Source organism: Archocentrus centrarchus, chromosome 8, assembly GCF_007364275.1.
Source record: "Archocentrus centrarchus isolate MPI-CPG fArcCen1 chromosome 8, fArcCen1, whole genome shotgun sequence".
In the NCBI taxonomy this organism is placed as follows: Eukaryota; Metazoa; Chordata; class Actinopteri; order Cichliformes; family Cichlidae; genus Archocentrus; species Archocentrus centrarchus.
Genome location: NC_044353.1, coordinates 5,804,272 through 5,825,871, shown reverse-complemented (window position 1 = coordinate 5,825,871; position 21,600 = coordinate 5,804,272). Strand labels below are relative to the sequence as shown.

The 21,600-nt window shown below is 40.3% G+C and overlaps 1 protein-coding gene across 1 annotated transcript; it reads left to right on the top strand.

Moving 5' to 3' along the window:
- The first annotated feature begins 11,677 nt into the window (after positions 1 to 11,677).
- On the top strand, positions 11,678 to 15,866 carry LOC115784566 (amine sulfotransferase-like). The gene is made up of 6 exons (XM_030735838.1): positions 11,678 to 11,860; positions 11,949 to 12,145; positions 12,789 to 12,915; positions 15,248 to 15,342; positions 15,434 to 15,605; positions 15,684 to 15,866. Exons 1-6 carry the CDS (start codon positions 11,719 to 11,721, stop codon positions 15,791 to 15,793), a joined length of 843 nt encoding a protein of 280 aa, XP_030591698.1. The 5' UTR covers positions 11,678 to 11,718; the 3' UTR covers positions 15,794 to 15,866.
- The last annotated feature ends 5,734 nt before the right edge of the window (positions 15,867 to 21,600 follow it).

Here is a 21,600-nt window from a genome sequence, read left to right as displayed (position 1 = left end):
GACAAGCCCTCACACAACATAGCTCCTGGAATCACTGGGGCACACAAACCCCTCCACCACGATAAGGTGGCGATTCACGGAGGAGACAGAATACACCGTGAAGGAATCTAAAATAATACCAAGAGTGTGGGTGCTGTTTTCTGTTTCTGTTTAAGCCTTTAGGTTTCTGCGTGTTTGTTTCTCGAACAGGAATGACATAACACAAACAGGGATAAGGAGTCCAATTATTAAATTTAATAAAGCCATGTCAAACAGTTTACAGATTAATCTGGGTCAGACTGCATACCATGCTCGTGTGAGATGGCATGAAGTACTGGCACTTTCTAATTCAAGTTACAGTTGTCATATAGTCAGAGCATATCAGTCTTGATTACATCATTTACAAAACAGAATGTGGAAAACAGATAATTTCAACAACAGGGTGACCTCGAAGTCTCCATTTCTATCATTGTGTAGTCTCTATCAGTGTGGCTCATTGTACAGTCAGAACACAAAGTTCATGATGACACAGAACATTATAAGCTTCTGTATTTTTAATCAGTTAAGTTATTTTCCAGACAAATTTCTCAGGGAAGTAAATGTACGTAAGTAAATGTATGTAGCATATATCATATTCCAACAATCCCCCTTTTGACCTTAGACATTTCTAAGGTCAACTTCACCAGCCTGACCTCGGGTGGTCAGCCAGGACTGTATTGATGTTAAGAGCCAGAAGAGGATTCTTGTGAAAACTAATCTCATACTATTGTGATTGTGAATTTAGCAAAAAATTAGACAGAATTTAATAATGTCATATTTATAATGGATGTACCTGCTTTCTATATTTTCTTATGGCCTGAAAAACAAAAAGACAACAAGCATTAGTCTTTCATATGTCAATGTTGTTTAGTGAAGTGGATTATCATTTAAATTTAATCATTCCAAAGTAAATTCTGCATATAAATTGGCCCACATGACAAACAGTGACATGAAACAGTCACTATCTAATAATTTTCCTCAAATTCATTAAAAAATGTGGATTGCATCCCTTCAGGATCAAATCCAGTTCCAATCGATGAAAATCTTACTGCGAACATAAAGAAATGATCACTGGATGAGTGCACAGGTAATAGTTACATATGCAGCCTTCTTTCAGCCTTCAGCACACCCTGCTCATATTCACCAAAGCCATGGATGTTCAAAGCACAGTAGTCAGCACTCGTCCCTGGAGATGCATTCCTGCACCTCTTTAGACATCAGCTGTTCACATATGGCCGTCATCCTGGTTAGTTTCCTGTTAAAGGCTCACAATGTCTCAGGTATGATCTCAGGTACCTGTGGAAAAAGTCCAGTGAAGAAGTTCCAATTTCTCCCTGTCAATTATACAAAATACCATGAACTATAAAATTACTGTTCAATTCTGACTCCTTTGGCATGAAAATCTGGGGAAATAAAATATCTTAAAGAGATCGACAATCAAAATCATTTCAAAGTATTCTACTGTACTCAAAATTATATTTATTCTGTAAGGGTCTATACCCCAAAGAAAAGCATAATTATGGCAGACAAACTATGGCTTCATAAACCTCAAGTTACTAAATGGTGAAGGGGAAAAATGCATAACTGTGACCTAAAACAACATCAGCAGTTGTTACTAGTTCAGCAGTGAAATAAGAGTGGCTTTAACTTTTTTTTTTTTTTTTTCCATTTTGTGTAATTCTATGCTTTTAAATCTAAACCCCTGCAGTGGGATTTTTACCAGAAAACAAACAAAATAAAAATAAAAATGTCATGGACAAAGTCTTTAGTCAAAACATAGATACTTTAAGGGTCAGAGGTCATACTCACAACACCATTGTTGACCTTACATGCAGCTCACTGCAGGTTTGTCGTCTTTGGTTGTCTAAACTGAAGACATGACTTAAACAAATTATACTCTTGAAACCACAAAATTCTGGCCCCTGTAGCGGTGGCCTTACAATAGTAGTTGAGTCATACTACTGAATATAGCATAACTGTAATTAAAATCTTGAAATCAATTGCTTTCTGCCTGGGAGTTCTTTGACCTTTGACCCTCTAATGTGCTCTGATCTTCACTGAAACCCTGTGACTGGTCGCACCTGTTGTTATCGACCCCCACGTCAAAAAAGGCCTCCTATGGATGACCCTCTTTCTGGGCTCAGACTTGTGCACAAAGATCATTGGTCAAGAACTCTCAGGTCACCTGTTTGTAAGATGGTTGGCCTCCTCCTCCTTCTTGAGCACCAGGAGCCTTTTTATATGAGTTTATGGAGCTCTCAGTCTGTTCAGGAGATCTTAGGATGAGCTTGAACACCTCGATCTGCACCAGTCTCTTTATTGGTAGCTGATCCAGTCTCCTGTGTTGTTGTTCAGGCTCCTGTTAGAATAAAACTGAGAGATTTTCATTAGTTAAATCTTTACTTTTCTCCTAGTTCATATCCCTCCTTTTGAGACAAACTCTGTTTGTCTCAATAATTTACCTTAATTTAGCTTATCTAAAGGGCATACTGATTTTTATATTATTAGCTTCTGAGATTTTTCCTTTAATGCTTGATTCAATATCAAATTGGTCAGACATTCAAATTTCAAATGTTCTCTGCTTTTTTCTTATAATCTTAGCTTTAAACAAATCTACCAAATAAATAAATGTAAATACACAAAAGAATAAATTGGGAACTTGTATTCTATCCTACATGGGCAAACAAATAAGTTTTTAGTTCTCTATGTTTTGCTTTGTAGCAGAACAGCAGCTCAAAATTTGGCACTTTGTTTTGGGTCTCAGATTCGGCTGTTTCACAAAGTATTTACATGCACTTTTTTTTTTGTTTGTTTTCTAACCTTTCTTTTGAGGTTTTACTAAAACTGAGTTTCTCACGGAAACCTTTAACAGCAATCTAAAGAAAAAATGACCTCTAACAATTTGCAAAAAATACTTCAACCTGAGATTTTCAAGGCATCTATTTTACTGGCTTTGTTTATTCATTATTTATTTTTAAAGCAATAAACTCCTGACTCCCTCTTTTGTGATTTTTAAATTTTTTTGTCTTTTTATCCATCTGTGGTTGGCTTATCTCTCATATCGGAAGTGAAACCTTCCTTCCGAGAATTTTTGACCAGCATACCCTTATACAACCATAATCAGTCCAATTTAAAGAAAAGAAAAAAGAAGAGAAAACTTAGAGCTACAACTCTCATCCATACGCACGACTTCTGTCTCTCTGGCTCTCACTTAGATTCATACACACACATCCACATTAACCCGGTTTTCTGCGCTGTGGTTTACCGGCCCCCCAAATACAACAAAAACTTCATAAATGACTTCTCTGATTTTCTAGCAGGGATTATACCTAATTATGAATATGTTCTTATTGTTGGAGATTTTAATATACATGTGTGTTGTCCTGATAAGCCACTGGTAAAGGACTTTTTAAGCCTTCTTGACTCTTTTAACCTGGTACAGGCCGTACCCGGCCCTACACATGAGCACGGACACACACTGGACCTGGTTCTTTCCTGCGGTCTGCCTGTGACTAACCTGGAAGTCTGTGACTCTGTATTCTCGGATCATCTGCCTGTGTTATTCACTGTTAGTTTGACACGTACTGCAGTTAAAACTCGCGCTCCTGTTCGGCGCTGTCGGGTTATTAACCCGTCCACTGCCGCTCAGTTTTCTACTGCTTTTTTTCACCTCTGTGGTTCGTTTGACTTTCTCTCCTCTGATACAGAAGAGCTTATTTCTTGGTTCTACTCTTCCTGTCAAACCATCCTGGACTCGGTGGCTCCATTAAAAACCAGGCAGCCAAAGACTAAACCTGAGCCGTGGTTTAATGACAGAACTCGTGCTGTGAGGAGGGAATGTCGCCGAGCTGAACGAAGGTGGAAAAAAGATAAACTGCAGGTGACTCTTCAAATTTTAAAAGACTGCTGGCGTCACTACCAGAGCACGGTTAAAGAGGCAAAAAGGGAATACTTTGCAAAAATTATTTCCTCCAACAGCCATAACCCACGTCTTTTGTTTAACACTATTAACTCTGTGCTTAATGCTCCACAGAATGCCTGTTTGGAAGCTTCTCCTGATACGTGCAATAATTTTCTGCGTTTTTTTATTGAAAAGGTTGCTAGTACCAGGGCTCTTATCACAGCTCCTGGTTCTGACCCCTCTGTTTCAGTCCCTTGCTCTGCTGTTTTCACTCAGTTTGAGTCTGTGACTCTCTCACTTTTAGAGGATGTGGTCGGCCATATTAAGCCATCAGGTTCCCCCCATGATCCTGTCCCTCCACGATTTTTTAAAGAAATTTTATCTAGTATAGGGCAGCCTGTTCTTACCATTATAAATAGCAGTCTGTCCTCAGGTGTGGTCCCTGCTATTTTTAAACATGCAGTAGTCCAGCCACTGCTTAAGAAACCTGGTCTTGATCCTGCTGTGCTGGCTAATTATCGGCCTATTTCCAAGCTGCCTTTTCTTTCTAAGGTTTTAGAAAAAATTGTGTACTGTCAGCTGAAACAGTTTTTAGATGAGAATAGCACCCTGGAGGTTTTTCAGTCAGGTTTTAAAACCCTTCATAGCACAGAATCTGCTTTATTAAGGGTTTTTAACGACATCCTTCTTGCATGTGATTCTGGGAACCATGTTGTTCTGGTTTTACTTGACCTAACTGCTGCCTTTGATACAGTAGATCACAGCATTTTAATATCTCGTTTACACCACTTAGTAGGCATTGGTGGCACTGTTCTTAAATGGTTCAGTTCTTACCTGGCAGAGAGAACTTTTTCTGTGAGCATTCTTGATGCTGAATCATCTGCTGCTTCTCTGCCATGTGGTGTACCGCAGGGCTCAATTCTGGGCCCACTGCTTTTCTCACTGTATTTACTGCCTCTGGGTTCTATCCTCAGAAAACATGGAATCTCATTTCATTGTTATGCTGACGATTGTCAAATTTATTTGCCCTTGAAGAAGAAGGATATCCATTCCATAAAACATCTCCTGGCATGTCTAGGTGATATTAAAGCTTGGTTGGCCTTGAACTTTTTAAATTTTAATGAAAAGAAAACAGAGGTAATGGTGTTTGGACCCAGTGGCTCCTGTGAGTCCTCCTCTGTTGACCTGGGACCCTTGGAGGTATATTTTAAACCCATTATTACTGATCTTGGTTTTAAGGTGGACAGTGATTTTAAATTGGACAGCCAAATCAGAGCTGTGGTTAAGTCCAGTTTTTATCATTTGAAGCAATTGGTATCAGTAAAAGCATTTCTATCTAGGCAGCATTTTGAAACAGTGATCCATGCTTTTATTTTATCTCGACTGGATTACTGTAATTCACTTTATTTTGGAGTCAGTCAGTCGCTACTCTCACGTCTGCAGCTGGTTCAAAATGCTGCTGCACGACTTTTGATGGGAACTCAAAAGAGAGAGCACATGACCTCTGTCCTGGCCTCACTTCACTGGTTGCCTGTACATTTTAGGATTCATTTTAAGATTCTTATGTTTGTTTTTAAATCTTTGCACAATCTTGCCCCGCCTTACCTCTCTGAGCTTCTTCACCCCTACATACCTTGCCGGTCTCTCAGGTCAGCAGACCAGCTGCTCTTGGAGGTACCAAGATCAAGAAGGAAGCTCAGAGGGGACAGGGCTTTCTCTGTTGTTGGTCCTAAGTTATGGAATGACTTGCCTTTGCAGGTTAGAGCGGCCCCTTCACTGTCCACTTTTAAAGTTCGTCTTAAAACCCATCTTTTTTCCTTGGCTTTTAACTCCAGCGGGATCTAGTTTTAAACTGTTTTTTTTTTTTTTTTTTTTTAACCTGAAAGAGTTATTAAATTGTTATTTATTTGTGTTTTAATGTACAGCACTTTGTGTCAGCTGTGGTTGTTTTAAAGTGCTTTATAAATAAAGATGGTATGGTAGATGGTAGATGGTATCCTTGAGATAAAAATGCACACACACACACACAGCAATGCTAAAACCTTGGCACCATTCTCTTTTCCTTTTTTCCTTTTCCTTCCCCACAAATACTGACACACACAAACACACACACAGCTATGACATTACAAAACAGCTAATATGACCAGTGGAAATTGTCCTATTCCTTTTAAACAACAACAAATAACAGAGCATATCAGTCTTGATTACATCATTTACAAAACAGAATGTGGAAAACAGATAATTTCAACAACAGGGTGACCTCGAAGTCTCCATTTCTATCATTGTGTAGTCTCTATCAGTGTGGCTCATTGTACAGTCAGAACACATAGTTCATGATGACACAGAACATTATAAGCTTCTGTATTTTTAATCAGTTATTTTCCAGACAAATTTCTCAGGGAAGTAAATGTACGTAAGTAAATGTATGTAGCATATATCATATTCCAACAACCTTTATATAAAAAAGGTGTTTGTTTTTTTTTTACAGAATATGCCCTCCATCCTGTTCAGGGTCACGGTGGGGCTAGAGCCTATCCCAGCTTATATAGGGCAAGAGGCAGGGAACACCCTGTACAGGTCGCCAGCCTGTCGCAGGGCCAACACAGAGAGACAGACAACCATTCACACTCACATTCACACCTATGGGCAATTTAGAATGACCAATTAACCTAACCCCAGTCACTGCATGTCTTTGGACTGTGAGGGGAAACCAAAGTACCCGGAGGAAACCCACGCTGGCACGGGAAGAACATGCAAACTCCACACAGAGAGAGGCCCAGACCTCAATAGGCCACATGAAACAATGGAGCAAGGTCCTATATTGGTTTCATCTGAAACCACTGATTGAAATGACCCATGCCTCCTTTCACACCTTGGCACATGTGATTATGCACATGAACAATAGAGGGTCATTACCACCTCCAGGGGACTATGACCACAGGGGTTTAAATACCTGGGTCTCTCCACCATTTGGATGAGAACTGAAGAAGCCTTTCGGATGAGAGGTGAAACATCTTCAAGAAACAAAAAGAAGTCCAGTCGCCTTTTTTCAAGCTCCAGAGACTATTATTATCTGACTTCATGTCTTAGCAGCAAACACAATGTTCAAGGTTAAAGTGCTAAAGTGATACTCATTGCCACACACTAATCAGCTGTATAACTTCTTTGAAACGGAAGCAGAATAAGGCACAAAGCAAACAAACAAGCTCTAAATGATTATCTTTCTAGGCCTGTTACTCTTTCCAAGAATACTGTGTTCCTTCCATCAAGGTCACAACTGGGGACAGAGTGAAACATTCTTTCACACAAACAACCTGACACAGTTCACTGTGTTCCTACTGGCAGTTAAAGCATGACAGCAGCTGACAAATCTGTAGTAGCTGTGATGCTGTCATGTCCATAAAGAGCAAAATCTATGAGGAATGTTTCCAGCACCTGGTTGAATCTATGCCATGAAGAATTAAGGCAGGTCTAAAGACAAACGGGGTCCAGGGTTGTAGTAGAGAGGTGTAACTAATAAAGTGATCAATGAATGCACACCTATAGTATGTTTCTGTATAGTTTGCATGCATGCATGAGTGACATGCACTTGTGGCACAAGAGTATGTATTTCTATTTCTTTCAACTAAACCTCTCTTGAGAATGTGTGTTTCCGACCTTCCTCTTTCATACATAACAGAAAAAAGGTTTGAAGTAATTTGGTTGAAAACAATAATGCAGTGCTGGACAGTATAAAGGAAGCTGAGAGATCTAGAGTTCTAACTGACAGTTCACAGATTGCTGTTACTGGATGCACATATGCTATAAAATATAAATCATATGTTCATGTTGTTTTCACATTTTCCCAGCAAATAATCAAATCCCCCACATCATCTCTCTGGTCAGTACTGGTCACAATCTGATGCCAAATACTGAACCACAGAGGGACTGATGTCAGGGTTGTTTTTTGTAAGTAGAGTTGAGGATTTTGTCAGACTGTCTCTTACAAAGAAGGAATTAAAGCCATTTATCTTTGTTTTTTAGCAATGATAACTAACAGCCCAGTGCTTAACACCTGGTTGTGAACAGATGTCCACACATCTTTTTTTTCTTTTTTGCATTTTTGGCAACAGCGGCTTTTATTGACCGTGGAGACAGGAAATGGGGGAAAGATACAGAGAAAGACACGTGGGCAAATTGGCGAAGGGCCGGGACGCAAACCCGCACCACCCACACCGCAACGTGGGATGTATACGTCAGCGCCGGCTTCACCACTAACCCACCCAGGCGCCCGCACAACATCTTCTTTAAAAACATTAAAACTATTTACAGTTTTGCAGCCGTTTTGCAGTGGCTTGTTTGGAAGGGTTACTATCTATCTATCTATCTATCTATCTATCTATCTATCTATCTATCTATCTATCTATCTATCTATCTATCTATCTATCTATCTATCTATCTATCTATCTATCTATCTATCTATCTATCAATCAATCAATCAATCAATCAATCAATCAATCAGAACATAAGAGCTTGCCTCAGGTTTCCAGAGTTGCAGCTGTAGAAACCACAACACTTCTACAACAATGTGCTTTGGACAGATGCCACCAAAGTGGAGCTGTTTGGCCATAATGAACAGTCAGATCTGGTAAAAACCAAACACAGCAAATTGGCATAAACACCTCATACCAGCTATTAAGCGTTACTCAAGGTGTTGCAATGTCCCAGTCAAAGTCCAGAGCTGAACGTGACTAAAATGCTGTGGGTGGGCATTAACCCCTCATGAAAAAGAGAGTGATAGTGTTACAAAAGGCAGTTCAATTCAATTCAATTCAGTTTCATTTATATAGCGCCAAATCACAGCAAACAGTCGCCTCAAGGCACATTATATTGTAAGGTAATGAACCTACAACAATTACAGAGAAAACCTAACAGTCAAAACAACCCCCTATGAGCAAGCACTTGGGTGGGGAGGAAAAACTCCCTTTTAACAGGAAGAAACCTCCAGTAGAACCAGGCTCAGGGAGGGGCAGTCATCTGCTGCGATGAATAAATGCATTTGTCAACTTCATTTCTGCAAAATATTGGAAAACTTTTTAATGCTAAAAGATAAAAGCTGAATTAAGCCTGTAGGAAGGAAAAGATCAGCATTTATGCATTTTAATTTTTTTAATTATGCATTCAGTCTTTTGCAAAATATTATTCCTTAATTTTTAAAATATCTTGGAAGATATCATCTAAAATGGTCAGTCACTGTTTTTGGGCTGATGCATGAGTCTAGAGCCTCGTCTTGGTGACAAAGGCACAGTTCCCTATCAAAACTAAGTCCAAAACTTCCATTTTTAATTGAATGTTTTCAGTTCTGATTATATTATAGTATTGTAACAGGGTGCACCAAAGTCAGAAGCAGGACTCCAGGACATATATCAACATATATATAGAGATTATATCTATGAATGACTCAATTTCTGTTTCAATTTCAATGTAAGAGACAATGCCTGAACAGTCCTGCATAGCTCATAAAGTCTTCATTATTTAAACATTTGTATTTAAAAACAAAACTTAAGGAAGCTTCCTTCTCAGAGGTTAGATGTTAGATTCAACTCATTGTCATTGTGCGCACAAGGCACACAACAAAATGATCGTCAGAGATGAGCATCTGCGGTCATGCAGCCAGAGACCGGCGCTACCGTTGGGTAATGTGGTTTAAGTGTCTTGCCCAAGGAAACCGCACAGAGCAGGGACAGGGGCTCAAACCGGCAACCCTCCAGCTGCAAGGCAAATGCCTACCCACTGTTCCACTGCCACTAGTGACTTGTTAGAGATTAGTTAGCAAACACTAATTATTTATGTGATTTGTAAAGCCTTATCTGGTTTTACTGACACCATTTAATCCTTGATCCTTTTTCAAAAAAAATTGTAGATATTCTTGCACAGAGGTATTTGCAACACAGCTGTCGTCTATCTTCACCTCACCCTACCCCTAGCATCCTCCTGTCACACCAACCCTCTGCATGTCCCCCCTTCACTACATCTATTAATCATCTCCATCATCTTCCTCTTTTCCTCCTGCCTGGAACCTTCATCTTTAATAATATCCTTTTCCAGTATACCCACTATGCGTCCTCTGCGCATGTCCAAACCATCTCAACCTTGCCTCTCTAACTTTGTCTCCAAATTACTCACCTGAGCTCTGATGTACTCATTTCTAATCTTGTCCATCCTGGTCACTCCCAGCAAATATCCAAACAATCTAAGCTGCCACCTCCAGTTCTGCTTCCTTTCTTTTTGTTAGAGCTACTCCATCTTCAACAGTAAAACAGGCACAATGTCCCATAGTGTCCACTGTTGTGGTTAAATTGGGTAGTGCACCAGTGCTTGACGTGACACTACTCATTAGTATAATGAGATTTTATAATTATACTTTTCTTCTCTGCTTCACACTCGGCTGCTTTTTCCTGATATCATTGCTAACAACAAGAGGCAGGAGTTAAATACAGCCACAGCCCTCTATAGGCTCCCCTTGTTAGTCTGTTTCTTTAATTTATTAAATAATTTTATTGTTCGCATTAGCATCTGTGTATTTTTGGAATGCCAGAGCTGACAGATGGATACACAAACAAACATATAATCTTGCTGTATAGTTTTAATGCATGTGTGAGCGTGTCTGTGCATGTGTGTTTGCCATGAAATGTACTAGATAATGACAATGAGAAGCTGCAATATCACCCACCCCCCAAAAGCCAGAGGCAGACAGAGAAAGGTCCAGGAGATTCGTATTATCTGCTGCCCCACCTGTAAGAAGACATGACTTAACCTGGATATTAGGCACATCAGTGGTAAAAATGTGATTGCAGATGCTTTGTCCCGTGCTCCTTTAGATTAATCTGTCTTTTGCTCTCCTCTCCTGGCTGTCTGCTTCTCCTGTTGAGCTGCTCCCCAGGTACCAGGGCTGTTGCAAAGGAGGGATGGACAGCTGGCCAGAGGACGCAGGGCAACTTTTAGTGAGCCAGCCTGTGACAGCAATGCAAAAGACTGTCAAAGTACACATGGAAACAAATGCTGACTTGACACAACACAGGGAAGCAGACACACAGAGGGACTACAACCTTTACACTAGAGCAAAAAATTAATCATAACTAGACAGAAGAGGATGAGTTAAACTACAGCACAAGGAACAGACACCAGGACTAAATCCACTTAACAGGAGAACAAACCAGAAATACTAAAACACCAAACAGCCAGGAAAGGAACTCAGAACTGAAACACAGGATTAAATATAAAGTGAACAACAGCCAAGAACAGAACTTAGAAAACTACACTAAGAAGCATAAGTCACATGTGACGTAACTGTAACTTAATATAACCTAACTGCTTAACACTGTAGTTTAACAATAACTACAATAATTGTTACATGGGGTGAATAAAACAGTGAAATCACAAATCACAATATGTCTGTGTAGATTCTCAGTTATCCAGGTCATAGTAGTCCCCTGGAGGTGGTTATGACCCACGCCCCCTTCACACCTGGGCACACGTGTTCAAGCACATGATCAATAGAGGGTCATAACCACCTCCAGGGGACTACGCCCACAGGGGTTTAAATACCTGGGTCTCTCCACCATTTGGTTGAGAACTGAAGAAGCCTTTCGGATGAGAGGTGAAACGTCTTCAAGAAACAAAAAGAAGTCCAGTCGCCTTTTTCAAACAAATCACAAATCAATCTGAAGTCCAGCTGCTGCACCTTTACCTGTGAGGTTTTTCCACACACTCCATGTTTTATGCTTCTTTCTGATTTGTCTCTGTGATTCAGAACTAACATGGAGCAGATCAGGGACCGTCTGTGCAGGTATAAGAACTACAACTTTGTGGTCGGTCATGCAACTGCCGAATACATCGACTCCCTTCAGAGTTTTGAAATAAGGGACAGCGATGTCTTCCTTGTGACTTATCCAAAATCAGGTCAGTAGCATCATATTATTTTGCAGTTTTGTTCTTGCCAGGCTGATCCACTGATTAGATGTAATATCTTATGGATTTTCCTCCACAGGCACTATATGGGCTCAGCAGATCATCATTTCTATCTATGAGCTGGACGGACATGTCAAAGATTTTTTCAACTGGCAGAAGATGCCATGGCTGGAGTACAAGATATGTGAATATGCTCTTCGTCCCTCTCCACGGCTCTTCACCTCACATCTCCCTGTGCACCTCATGCCTCCAGGACTGAAGGACAAGAAGGCAAAGGTCAGTGCTTTACAAAAGCTCAATCCTGCCTGAAGAAAGAGGAGGCCTAAACATACAGTGTGACAAAGTAACAAATGATACATTAAGTGGTTAAAAAATATCTGCTGATCATTTTTCAGCTTAATTATATGAAAAAAAAGATACATTTGTTCAAGAAAAGCAGTTTTATGGGATTTTTATTGTCAAGAAAGGCAAAAAAGGATTACCTTTCAGTGAAATTCTGATTTTTTTTTTATTTATTTATTTATTTATTTTTTCTAGGTCTATTGATTACCTGAATCCTCATAATTAGAACTAAATTAATTCACCCTATCTATGGCTGCAACTTGATAACCAAGGTTAGCTGATAACAGAGTAAGCAGCTCCATTTCTGAAACGTAGACACTCCTGACTGCAAAACATAGTGGCAGCCAGAATGAGCTTCAAAATGTGTTCCACAAATCAATGAGTGAACCTCATGGTCACAACATCCAGCTTTTATGTACAGCCGATGAAAACAAGTTGCATATGCATTTATATGAAACAGCTCTTAAAACTAGTAGAAATTAATAAACTACTTAAATTCAAGTTATTGTTGCAGACTTAATTATTTTGAAAGTGTCATAAGATTGGACTCTGTTTTTATTTATTTATTTTTTGTCAGATCGTGTATTTGATGAGGAATCCAAAGGACAACATTGTGTCTTATTATCACTTCAGCAAAGCCTTTGCAGACCTGGATACACCCGAGAGCTTCGATCAGTTTCTCGAGTGGTACCTGACAGGAAATGGTAAGGTTCCTCACATCCACTATGTGCATAGTGATAACGACCAAGAAGAATTGTGGTCTGATAAATGATAACTTATATTTATGTGATCAGGAAGAAGTGAAAAACACTTATTATAAAACACTTTCTCCAGATTGAGCTCTTAGTACACACATTTCTTCTCTTAATTAACATCACATCTTACATAAATCTAAGAATCAAAATCCATTGACAGGTTATTATCATAGTGGGCCCTGGACATAAACATGCTCCAGGACCTTCTATATACTCATGTGAAGAGTACGCAGTGCATGTGTTTTTCCTAAGCAGAGATTAGTCACACAATCAGCTCACAATCAGACCATATACCCTGCTGACCTCATATTCCCATTTATCTCTTAAATTACTGCCATTCTGTTACCTTCTACAGATTTCAAAATATCAGAGAATATACAGGTGCTCGTCATAAAACATATATATAAATATCAGGAAAAAGTTGATTTATTTCAGTAACTCTATTCAAAAAGGGAAACTTGTATATTATATTCATTCATTACACACAGACTGATATATTTCAAATGTTTATTTGTTTTAATTTGGATTATTATAACTGACAACTAATGAAAACCCCAAAGTCATTATCTTAGAAAATTAGAATATTAAGACCAATACAAAAAAGGATTTTTAGAAATGTTGACCAACTGAAAAGTATGAACATGAAAAGTATGAACATGTACTGCACTCAGTACTTAGTTGGGGCTCCTTTTGCCTGGATTACTGCAGCAGTGCGGCGTGGCATGGAGTCTTTCAGTCTGTGGCACTGCTCAGGTGTTATGAGAGCCCAGGTTGCTCTGATAGTGGCCTTCAGCTCTTCTGAATTGTTGGGTCTGGAGTATCACATCTTCCTCTTCACAATAGCCCATAGATTTTCTACGAGGTTAAGGTCAGGTGAGTTTGCTGGCCAATTAAGAACAGGGATACCATGGTCCTTAAAGCAGGTACTGGTAGCTTTGGCACTGTGTGCAGGTGCCAAGTCCTGTTGGAAAATGAAATCTGCGTCTCCATAAAGTTGGTCAGCAGCAGGAAGCATGACGTGCTCTAAAACTTCCTGGTAGATGGCTGCGTTGACCTTGGACCTCAGAAAAGACAGTGGACCAACAGCAGCAGATGACACGGCACCCCAAACCATCACTGACTGTGGAAACTTCACACTGGACCTCAGCCAACGTGGATTCTGTGCCTCTCCTCTCTTCCTCCAGACTCTGGGACCTTGATTTCCAAAGGAAATGCAACATTGACTTTGATCAGAAAACATAACTTTGGAGCACTCAGCAGCAATCCAGTCCTTTTTGTCTTTAGCCCAGGCGAGACACTTCTGACACAGTCTCTTGTTCAAGAGCGGCTCGACACGAGGACTGTGACAGCTGAAACCCATGTCTGCATACGTCTGTGTGTGTGGTGGTTCTTGAAGCACTGACTCCAGCTGCAGTCCACTCTTTGTGAATCTCCCCCACATTTTTGAATGGGTTTTGTTTCACAATCCTCTCCAGGGTGCAGTTATCCCTATTGCTTGTACACTTTTTTTTACCACATCTTTTCCTTCCCTTCACCTCTCTGTTAATGTGCTTGGACACAGAGCTCTGTGAACAGCCAGCCTCTTTAGCAATGACCTTTAGTGTCTTGCCCTCTTGGTGCAAGGTGTCAAAGGTCTTCTTTTGGACAACTGTCAAGTCAGCAGTCTTCCCCATGATTGTGTAACCTACAGAACTAGACTGAGAGACCATTTAAAGGCCTTTGCAGAAGTTTTGAGTTAATTAGCTGATTAGTGTGGCACCAGGTGTCTTCAATATTGAACCTTTTCACAATATTCTAATTTTCTGAGATCCTGAATTTGGGGTTTTCATTAGTTGTCAGTTATAATCATCAAAATTAAAAGAAACAAACATTTGAAACATATCAGTCTGTGTGTAATGAATGAATATAATATACAAGTTTCACTGTTGAATGGAAATTCATCAACTTTTTCAAGATAATCTAATTTTATGACAGCACCTGTGTGACTTCCTAAAATGCTGATTTTGTTCTGCAATTCTTTTGGAGAAAAGTTAAAAATCCAACAGCCATAAGTCACTTATTCTGAGATATTTTCTAACATCCTAATCATTTGCAAAGAGGACCGTGCAGTTATCCATCTATTGGTAAAATGCAAAAAGTGAAATTTCTCCAGCAAAAACTTTTTTCCCACTCCTGATACTATGCTGTTTGTACATGAGTGATAGTGGGGTAAATATAATCAAGAGACACTTGATTTTAAATGAAAATGCCAAATGACTGCCTGCATTTTGCCACCATACAGTAGCGCCATCATCCTCCTTTGACCACATCAGGGAGTGGCATTCAAGCAGAGACCAGTACAACATCCTCTTTCTGACCTATGAGGACATGATTATGGTAAGATGTTTCTCCACATTTTTGCTGTTCATTAGAAACAAAAATCAGAGTTTGAGATCTTTTCTCTGCTGGGTTCCTGCTTCTCTTTCAGGACCTGAAGGGAGTGGTGAAGAAGCTCAGCAGTTTCTTGGGGAAAAACCTGACCGAAGCCACCATCGATCAAATCGTGGAAAAATCCAAATTTGAGACCATGAAGTGTGACCCGAAAGCAAACTATGAGCACATGACACAAGAGCGGTTCAGTGGAAAATTCCTGCGCAAAGGTAACACAACAGACCTGCAGCTGCTGTGCAGAAAAATATGAACAGATATCAGGTCTGGAGTTTTTGTCTTCATTACAGGTCAGATTGGAGACTGGAAGAACACACTGACTGTTGCACAGAGTGAAAGAGTCGATCAAGTCCTTCAGGAGAAACTTGGTGATTTGTCTCTGAAGTTCATCTGGGAATAAGCAGAGCAGCCACAGCAGCTCTTCAGGGTTCCCCAGGATTTTAAGAAGTCATGGTATTAAAATTTTAAGCAAATCTAAATGTATGAAGAGAAAAAAAAAAGAGCTGTAAGTTTTGACCTCTGAACAGTCTCCATTTAGTTTATGGTCTTTGTTGGAGTTATGGTATAAATTCCATTCTGTTTATTATAACTTATCATATCTTCTGTTTGTATATTCTCTGAGTTATTAAAATGATCTGAACCTATCAGTCTTGTGTTAGATCATATTTGAATAGAACATGAAATTCATGCAGTTTTCAGCCTCGCTCATCACATCAAGCTTAATGTTGTGTCCACTGTGTTCAGCTAGAAAATGCTCTGATACACATTTTGAACTTCAGCACATGAAATAAAACACAAAACATTAAAAGCATTTGTATAATCTGTTGCCTTTAATTCCTTTTAACATTAAATAAACTGTTTCTCTGAAGGCTGTTTTTGCCACTAAAGTTGAATCCAGACTTCAATTATCTGAAATGAAAACAGTTTCAGTGTAAAAGGATTAATATAAGGTCCAAAGAAAAATCTGATATGAACATTCAAAAACAAAAACAAAAAAAAAACATACAGCAACACAAACATATTTGCAAAAGAATCATGCGCACACCTCATGGACACTTTTAAATTTTTTACTGTGGAATGAAATTCCATTTATAGGGTTTAAAGGTGCTGCTTAAACCCATTAAAATGTTTCAAATCTAAGAGGCTACAGGCTGGGATTTGTTTTTCCTTTTCAGTTACGAGTTTCTCATAACTAGAGGTTAATGTGGTTGCATGTTCAAAAACAAATGTATGCAGTTATTGATCAGACAGATCAGAGGATGTACTATGAAGTGAGATTAATGGTTTAGAGTATAACACTGTATTGCCCCAAGTATTCACTCCAAATCATTGAATTCAGGTGTTCCAATCACTTCCATGGCCACAGGTGTATAAAGCCAAGCACTTAGGCATGCAGACTACTTCCACAAACATTTATGAAAGAATGGGTCGCTCTAAGGAGCTCAGTGGTACCATGATAGGATGTCACCTATGTAACAAGCCCAGTCATGAAATTTCCTCGCTGCTACAGTGGTATAACAAAGTGGAAGGGATTAGGACAACAGCAAAATCAGCTATGAAGTGGTAGGCCACGCAAAAAAAAAAATTTAAATCCCAGAGCAGGGTCAGCAGATGCTGAAGAGCATAGAGCAGTCACCAACTTTCTGCACAGTTAATCACTACAGACCTCCAAACTACATGTGACCTTCAGATTAACTCAAGAACAGTGTGCAGAGAGCTTCAGGGAATGGTCTCTAGAGCAGTGGACACATGCTCCCTGTCTGGCAATTTGATGGACAAGTCTGGGTTTGGTTTTTGCCAGGGGGCGGAGCTAAACTCCCTAAAACCCTGCCCACACCATAATTTCCCCTTAGACCAAACTTTACACTAGACACAATGTAGTCAGACAAGTACTGTTCTCCTGTTCTCTCCTACCAGCAGAAGAGCAAAAAAACATCTGTATGGAGCTACAAAAACACATGAGCCTCATACTGAAGGTGACGCTGCCTGTTAAATATAAATGTGCCTGTAAATATTACTGATGGCTCTGTGGAGGGTCGGGCGGTCCTTGGGTGCCGTGGGCCCGGGGGCCCTGCCGCCGGCCAGTGCAGGGGGCTGGCCGCTGGGGGGGGGCTGGCTTCTCATCGCCTTGGGTTCCCTGGAGCCCTCGCTCCTCGACTGGGGGGGCTCCGTCTGAGGCCACCCTCTCCCGTCTGCTGGGGTAGGTGTGCGGTTGTCTTTGGACTGAGCGGCCGGGGGTCTTCCTGGCTCTTGGTGGGCTGCTGGTGGCCTGGGTTTCCGGGGGCTTTCCATACCTGCCTCTGGCTTCTGATGGGTGGAGCTGCAGCGTTTTGCCCTCATTGGTAAGTACGTTCCATGACACAGACACAAACATGACACAGACACAAACGCCCACTCAATCACAACTCAACAAAATTGTTGGTGTGCGTAACATGCTTTGTTAGTTTTGTTTTTCACACACAAATTTATTTTTGCAAGTATTGATAGTATTTTTTTATATGTTAAAGTGACGAACTATCTGATTAATAGACTTGTGCTCTTTCCCCTTTTTTTTGCTCCCTTTCTCTCTCCCTTTTTCTTCTCTTTATTTTCCTCTTCTTCAGCCTGTCAGCTCTGGCTGTTACATAGTATGTGGAAAAATAACTCAGATAAATAAAATAAAGGGTTAAAACATCAACAAGAAGAGCCTATTGAGAACCTATAGAGCTCAACTTGAAATAGCAAATATGTTTGGCACAACAACGCATTCAGATCACAGTTCTGCTTGCAAGATCTACCAGACATGACAGGCTTTAAAAAAAAAAAAAAAAAAAAAAAATATTACTGATGGCTGTAAATAACTACCCTTTAAATGAACAATTATTCTTTTACCATGTGACTACGATGCAGTGGGATTTAAATTACCATAATAACTAATAAGTTATTAATCTGATGTGAAGGAAGATAATATATTTAGATTTACTTTGAAAAAGAGCAGCTATAAAGTTGTGCAGAGGCTTTGATTCTTTTGCATAAACACAAGTAAGACTCAAAGATGGTCACTTTGATAATAACACATCATACAGAAAAGTCAAAAAGTCTAATTTCGGTTTAATTTTTGACTTATTTTTGACTCCAGCTGCAGATTAAGCTACAGATAAGCCAACAAATCTGTCCACATACTGCGACGTTCTCCATTTTCCCCTGTGATTTCTTTTTTTCCCCCCTATTTGGACTCTCTAGCAGGGGGAACTCGAAATTGTCGGGTCATGTGTTTACATTCATGCTGAGGTGCCGAGGCTCAGCCAAATTCAGAGGATGCTTTTAACTTCATGTATAGGCTCCACATTTTATAATTAGAGAATGAAGAATCTAAATAAAAATTAAAATGTTAAAAAAAATAACGATTGGTCATTTCCATAACCATCAAGTTTCCCGACAAAGCTACAGGGAGCCAGTGGAGACAGAAAAAGACCTTCCCAACCCCAGAGATAGACTTATGTAAGAATGAATTATTTAAAACAAAGACTGTAGAGCACTATAAGGGAGAAATGGTGATAAATGTAGCTCCATGACCATACCTTCTTCCTCCTCATCTCCTCTTCAGGCAGGTTGTATACATGGATCACTTGCTGCAGATGGGAAACACAGAATATCAGTTTGTGATCTCCGACACCTCCCAGCTTCCTTTCAGTTCCTCTGCACTCTGAGCCGGCTCACCTTGTTCGGGTCCTTCAGGATCAGGTACTTGCCCTTGTCCAGCTTGAGGCAGATGTCGGTGACACAGCGCAGGATTCCCCAGGCGTTCTCCATGCTCAGGTTGATCTGGCTGGCGAACTCGTTAGGTTTGAACTGCTGGGTGCCCAGGATGACGTGGCGAGCGGAGTCTTTGACGTGGTATAGAGATACAGTGTATCACAAAAGTGAGTACACCCCTCACATTTCTGCAGATATTTAAGTAGATCTTTTCATGGGACAACACTGACAAAATGACACTTTGACACAATGAAAAGTAGTCTGTGTGCAGCTTATATAACAGTGTAAATTTATTCTTCCCTCAAAATAACTCAATATACAGCCATTAATGTCTAAACCAGTGGCAACAAAAGTGAGTACACCCCTAAGAGACTACACCCATAAATGTCCAAATTGAGCACTGCTTGTCATTTCCCCTCCAAAATGTCATGTGACTCGTTAGTGTTACTAGGTCTCAGGTGTGCATAGGGAGCGGGTGTGTTCAGTTTTGTAGTACAGCTCTCACACTCTCTCATACTGGTCACTGAAAGTTCCAACATGGCACCTCATGGCAAAGAACTGTCTGAGGATCTTAAAAGACGAATTGTTGCTCTACATGGAGACTGTTATATAAGCTGCACACAGACTACTTTTCATTGTGTCAAAGTGTCATTTTGTCAGTGTTGTCCCATGAAAAGATATACTTAAATATATGCAGACATGTGAGGGGTGTACTCACTTTTGTGATAGACTGTATGTATGACAGCTGTGATAGGCTCCAGGCTCCCCCCTCCCTCAGTTATTGGCTAGAAGTTGGATGGAAATGTTCCCTTCTGGGCATCCTTGGGGATCAGGACTTTGATTCAATTAGCCATCCCCAGTTCAGTTCAATTCAATTCAATTCAGTTCGATTCAATTGGTTGCCTCAAGGTGCTTTGCATTATAGGTAAAGACCCTACAATAATACAGAGAAAGTTAGTGTGTCTCATCCATTAGCACCTGCTTCATTTGTGCTGCCAGGTGCTCATGGAGTGCAGTTAGCTTCTTTAACCAGTAGCTGTGAATCATGTCAGGGCCTGGTGCTGCCCAACTCTTCATATTTGACACTCTTTCTTGGATGCCTGCCCCTGTGATGGTTACTGGATCATATACAGGGAGGTTGCTGTAGCATTGCATTGTCATGTGTCACATTTTTCTCTCATATGCTTTTCCAGTATTGCTGGGGGTGTTGGGGAATTAATTTCAAATGGTTAGATATATTTGAGCAGTATTTTCACATCTATTCATTCTGTAAATGTTTCATGAAGTTTAATCTATGGGTGAACCCAAGTTTTGTTTTACAGCATTTCACAATCGCTAAAACACTAAACCCCATTCAATGAATCAAATCCACAGTAGCCTAAATGAACTTCTCCAATCACACTCTCTTCTGGCCAAAACGTGAACACAGTTCTGGCACTTAGCTAAATCCAGTGCAACTCAATCACTCTCTTTTTTCCATAACTGCAAACATATTTTCAGTCACTAAACACACTTCACACGTATATTTCCGAACCTTAAACACAGTCGCAGTCACTGAACACATTGTTGCAAAACTGTAAACATTGTCAGCTGTTACACACAGCAACTCACAGTTGAACACACATTTGTCAAATGATGTGAGCAGACCAACTGGGCAGGATAAAAGTGAGTTTATTGTGCAGGTGGCACGTGTGCATCTACAATGGACAGACTCATACAGAGAGGCAGAGGAGGAAGAGTGCGTGTGAGAGGTGGCGGACGAGGAGGGGGATGAATACGAATACCTTTATTAGTCCCACAATGGGGAAATTACAGTTAACAGAACACCCATCCAAGAAATACAAACATAGAGACAAACACAAACAGGGGGGACAGGTGTCTAAGGTCATGCAGCCCTTTTAGCGGCGCTACCTTTAGCAGAAAAACAGAAAGAGATACACTGGGATAGGTAGGTTCAAAAAAATCATCTCGTACTGTGTTCATTATGAACACCTTACGAGGTTCCAAAAAACACCTCAGCAAAGCAGTAGCATATTTAAAGCCTGGAGAGCACTAGGGTGGGTAGGGGAGGGGAGACGAGCAGGATACTGTGATGGACACACAGCTTCCAGGCCAGCAGTTCATGATAAGATGGTACAGTCAGCCTTGGTTGCCAGGATACCAGTTCATACAGGTCACAACACGGGGCGGGGGTGAAGAGCATCTATTTACAAAACATCTCCAGGAGAGACAGCCATCCAAGGCCGTCTGGGAGCCAAATTCCAAATAGTGCAATTGTTTTGGTTCAGGCCGTCATAACTATTTGCTGACAGACCTTACAGTTTTCTGGTGACCTCTGAGAAATCCAATCATCAGAATTTGGTTCTGCTCCGCCATGCAGAACAGAGACTCCAACACGCCTCGAGATGTAATCCACTTCAGTTCAGCTCTACTGAGTCTGATTGAGTTTGTACTGTTTCTGCATCCCTCATA

Bases quoted from the DNA above. Each gene is read 5' to 3' on its own strand.
- LOC115784566 (XM_030735838.1), top strand. From the start codon at position 11,719: ATGGAGCAGATCAGGGACCGTCTGTGCAGGTATAAGAACTACAACTTT. The intron at 12,146-12,788 runs GTCAGTGCTTTA...ATTTTTTGTCAG, and splicing joins TGAAGGACAAGAAGGCAAAG to ATCGTGTATTTGATGAGGAA. The intron at 12,916-15,247 runs GTAAGGTTCCTC...GCCACCATACAG, and splicing joins GTGGTACCTGACAGGAAATG to TAGCGCCATCATCCTCCTTT.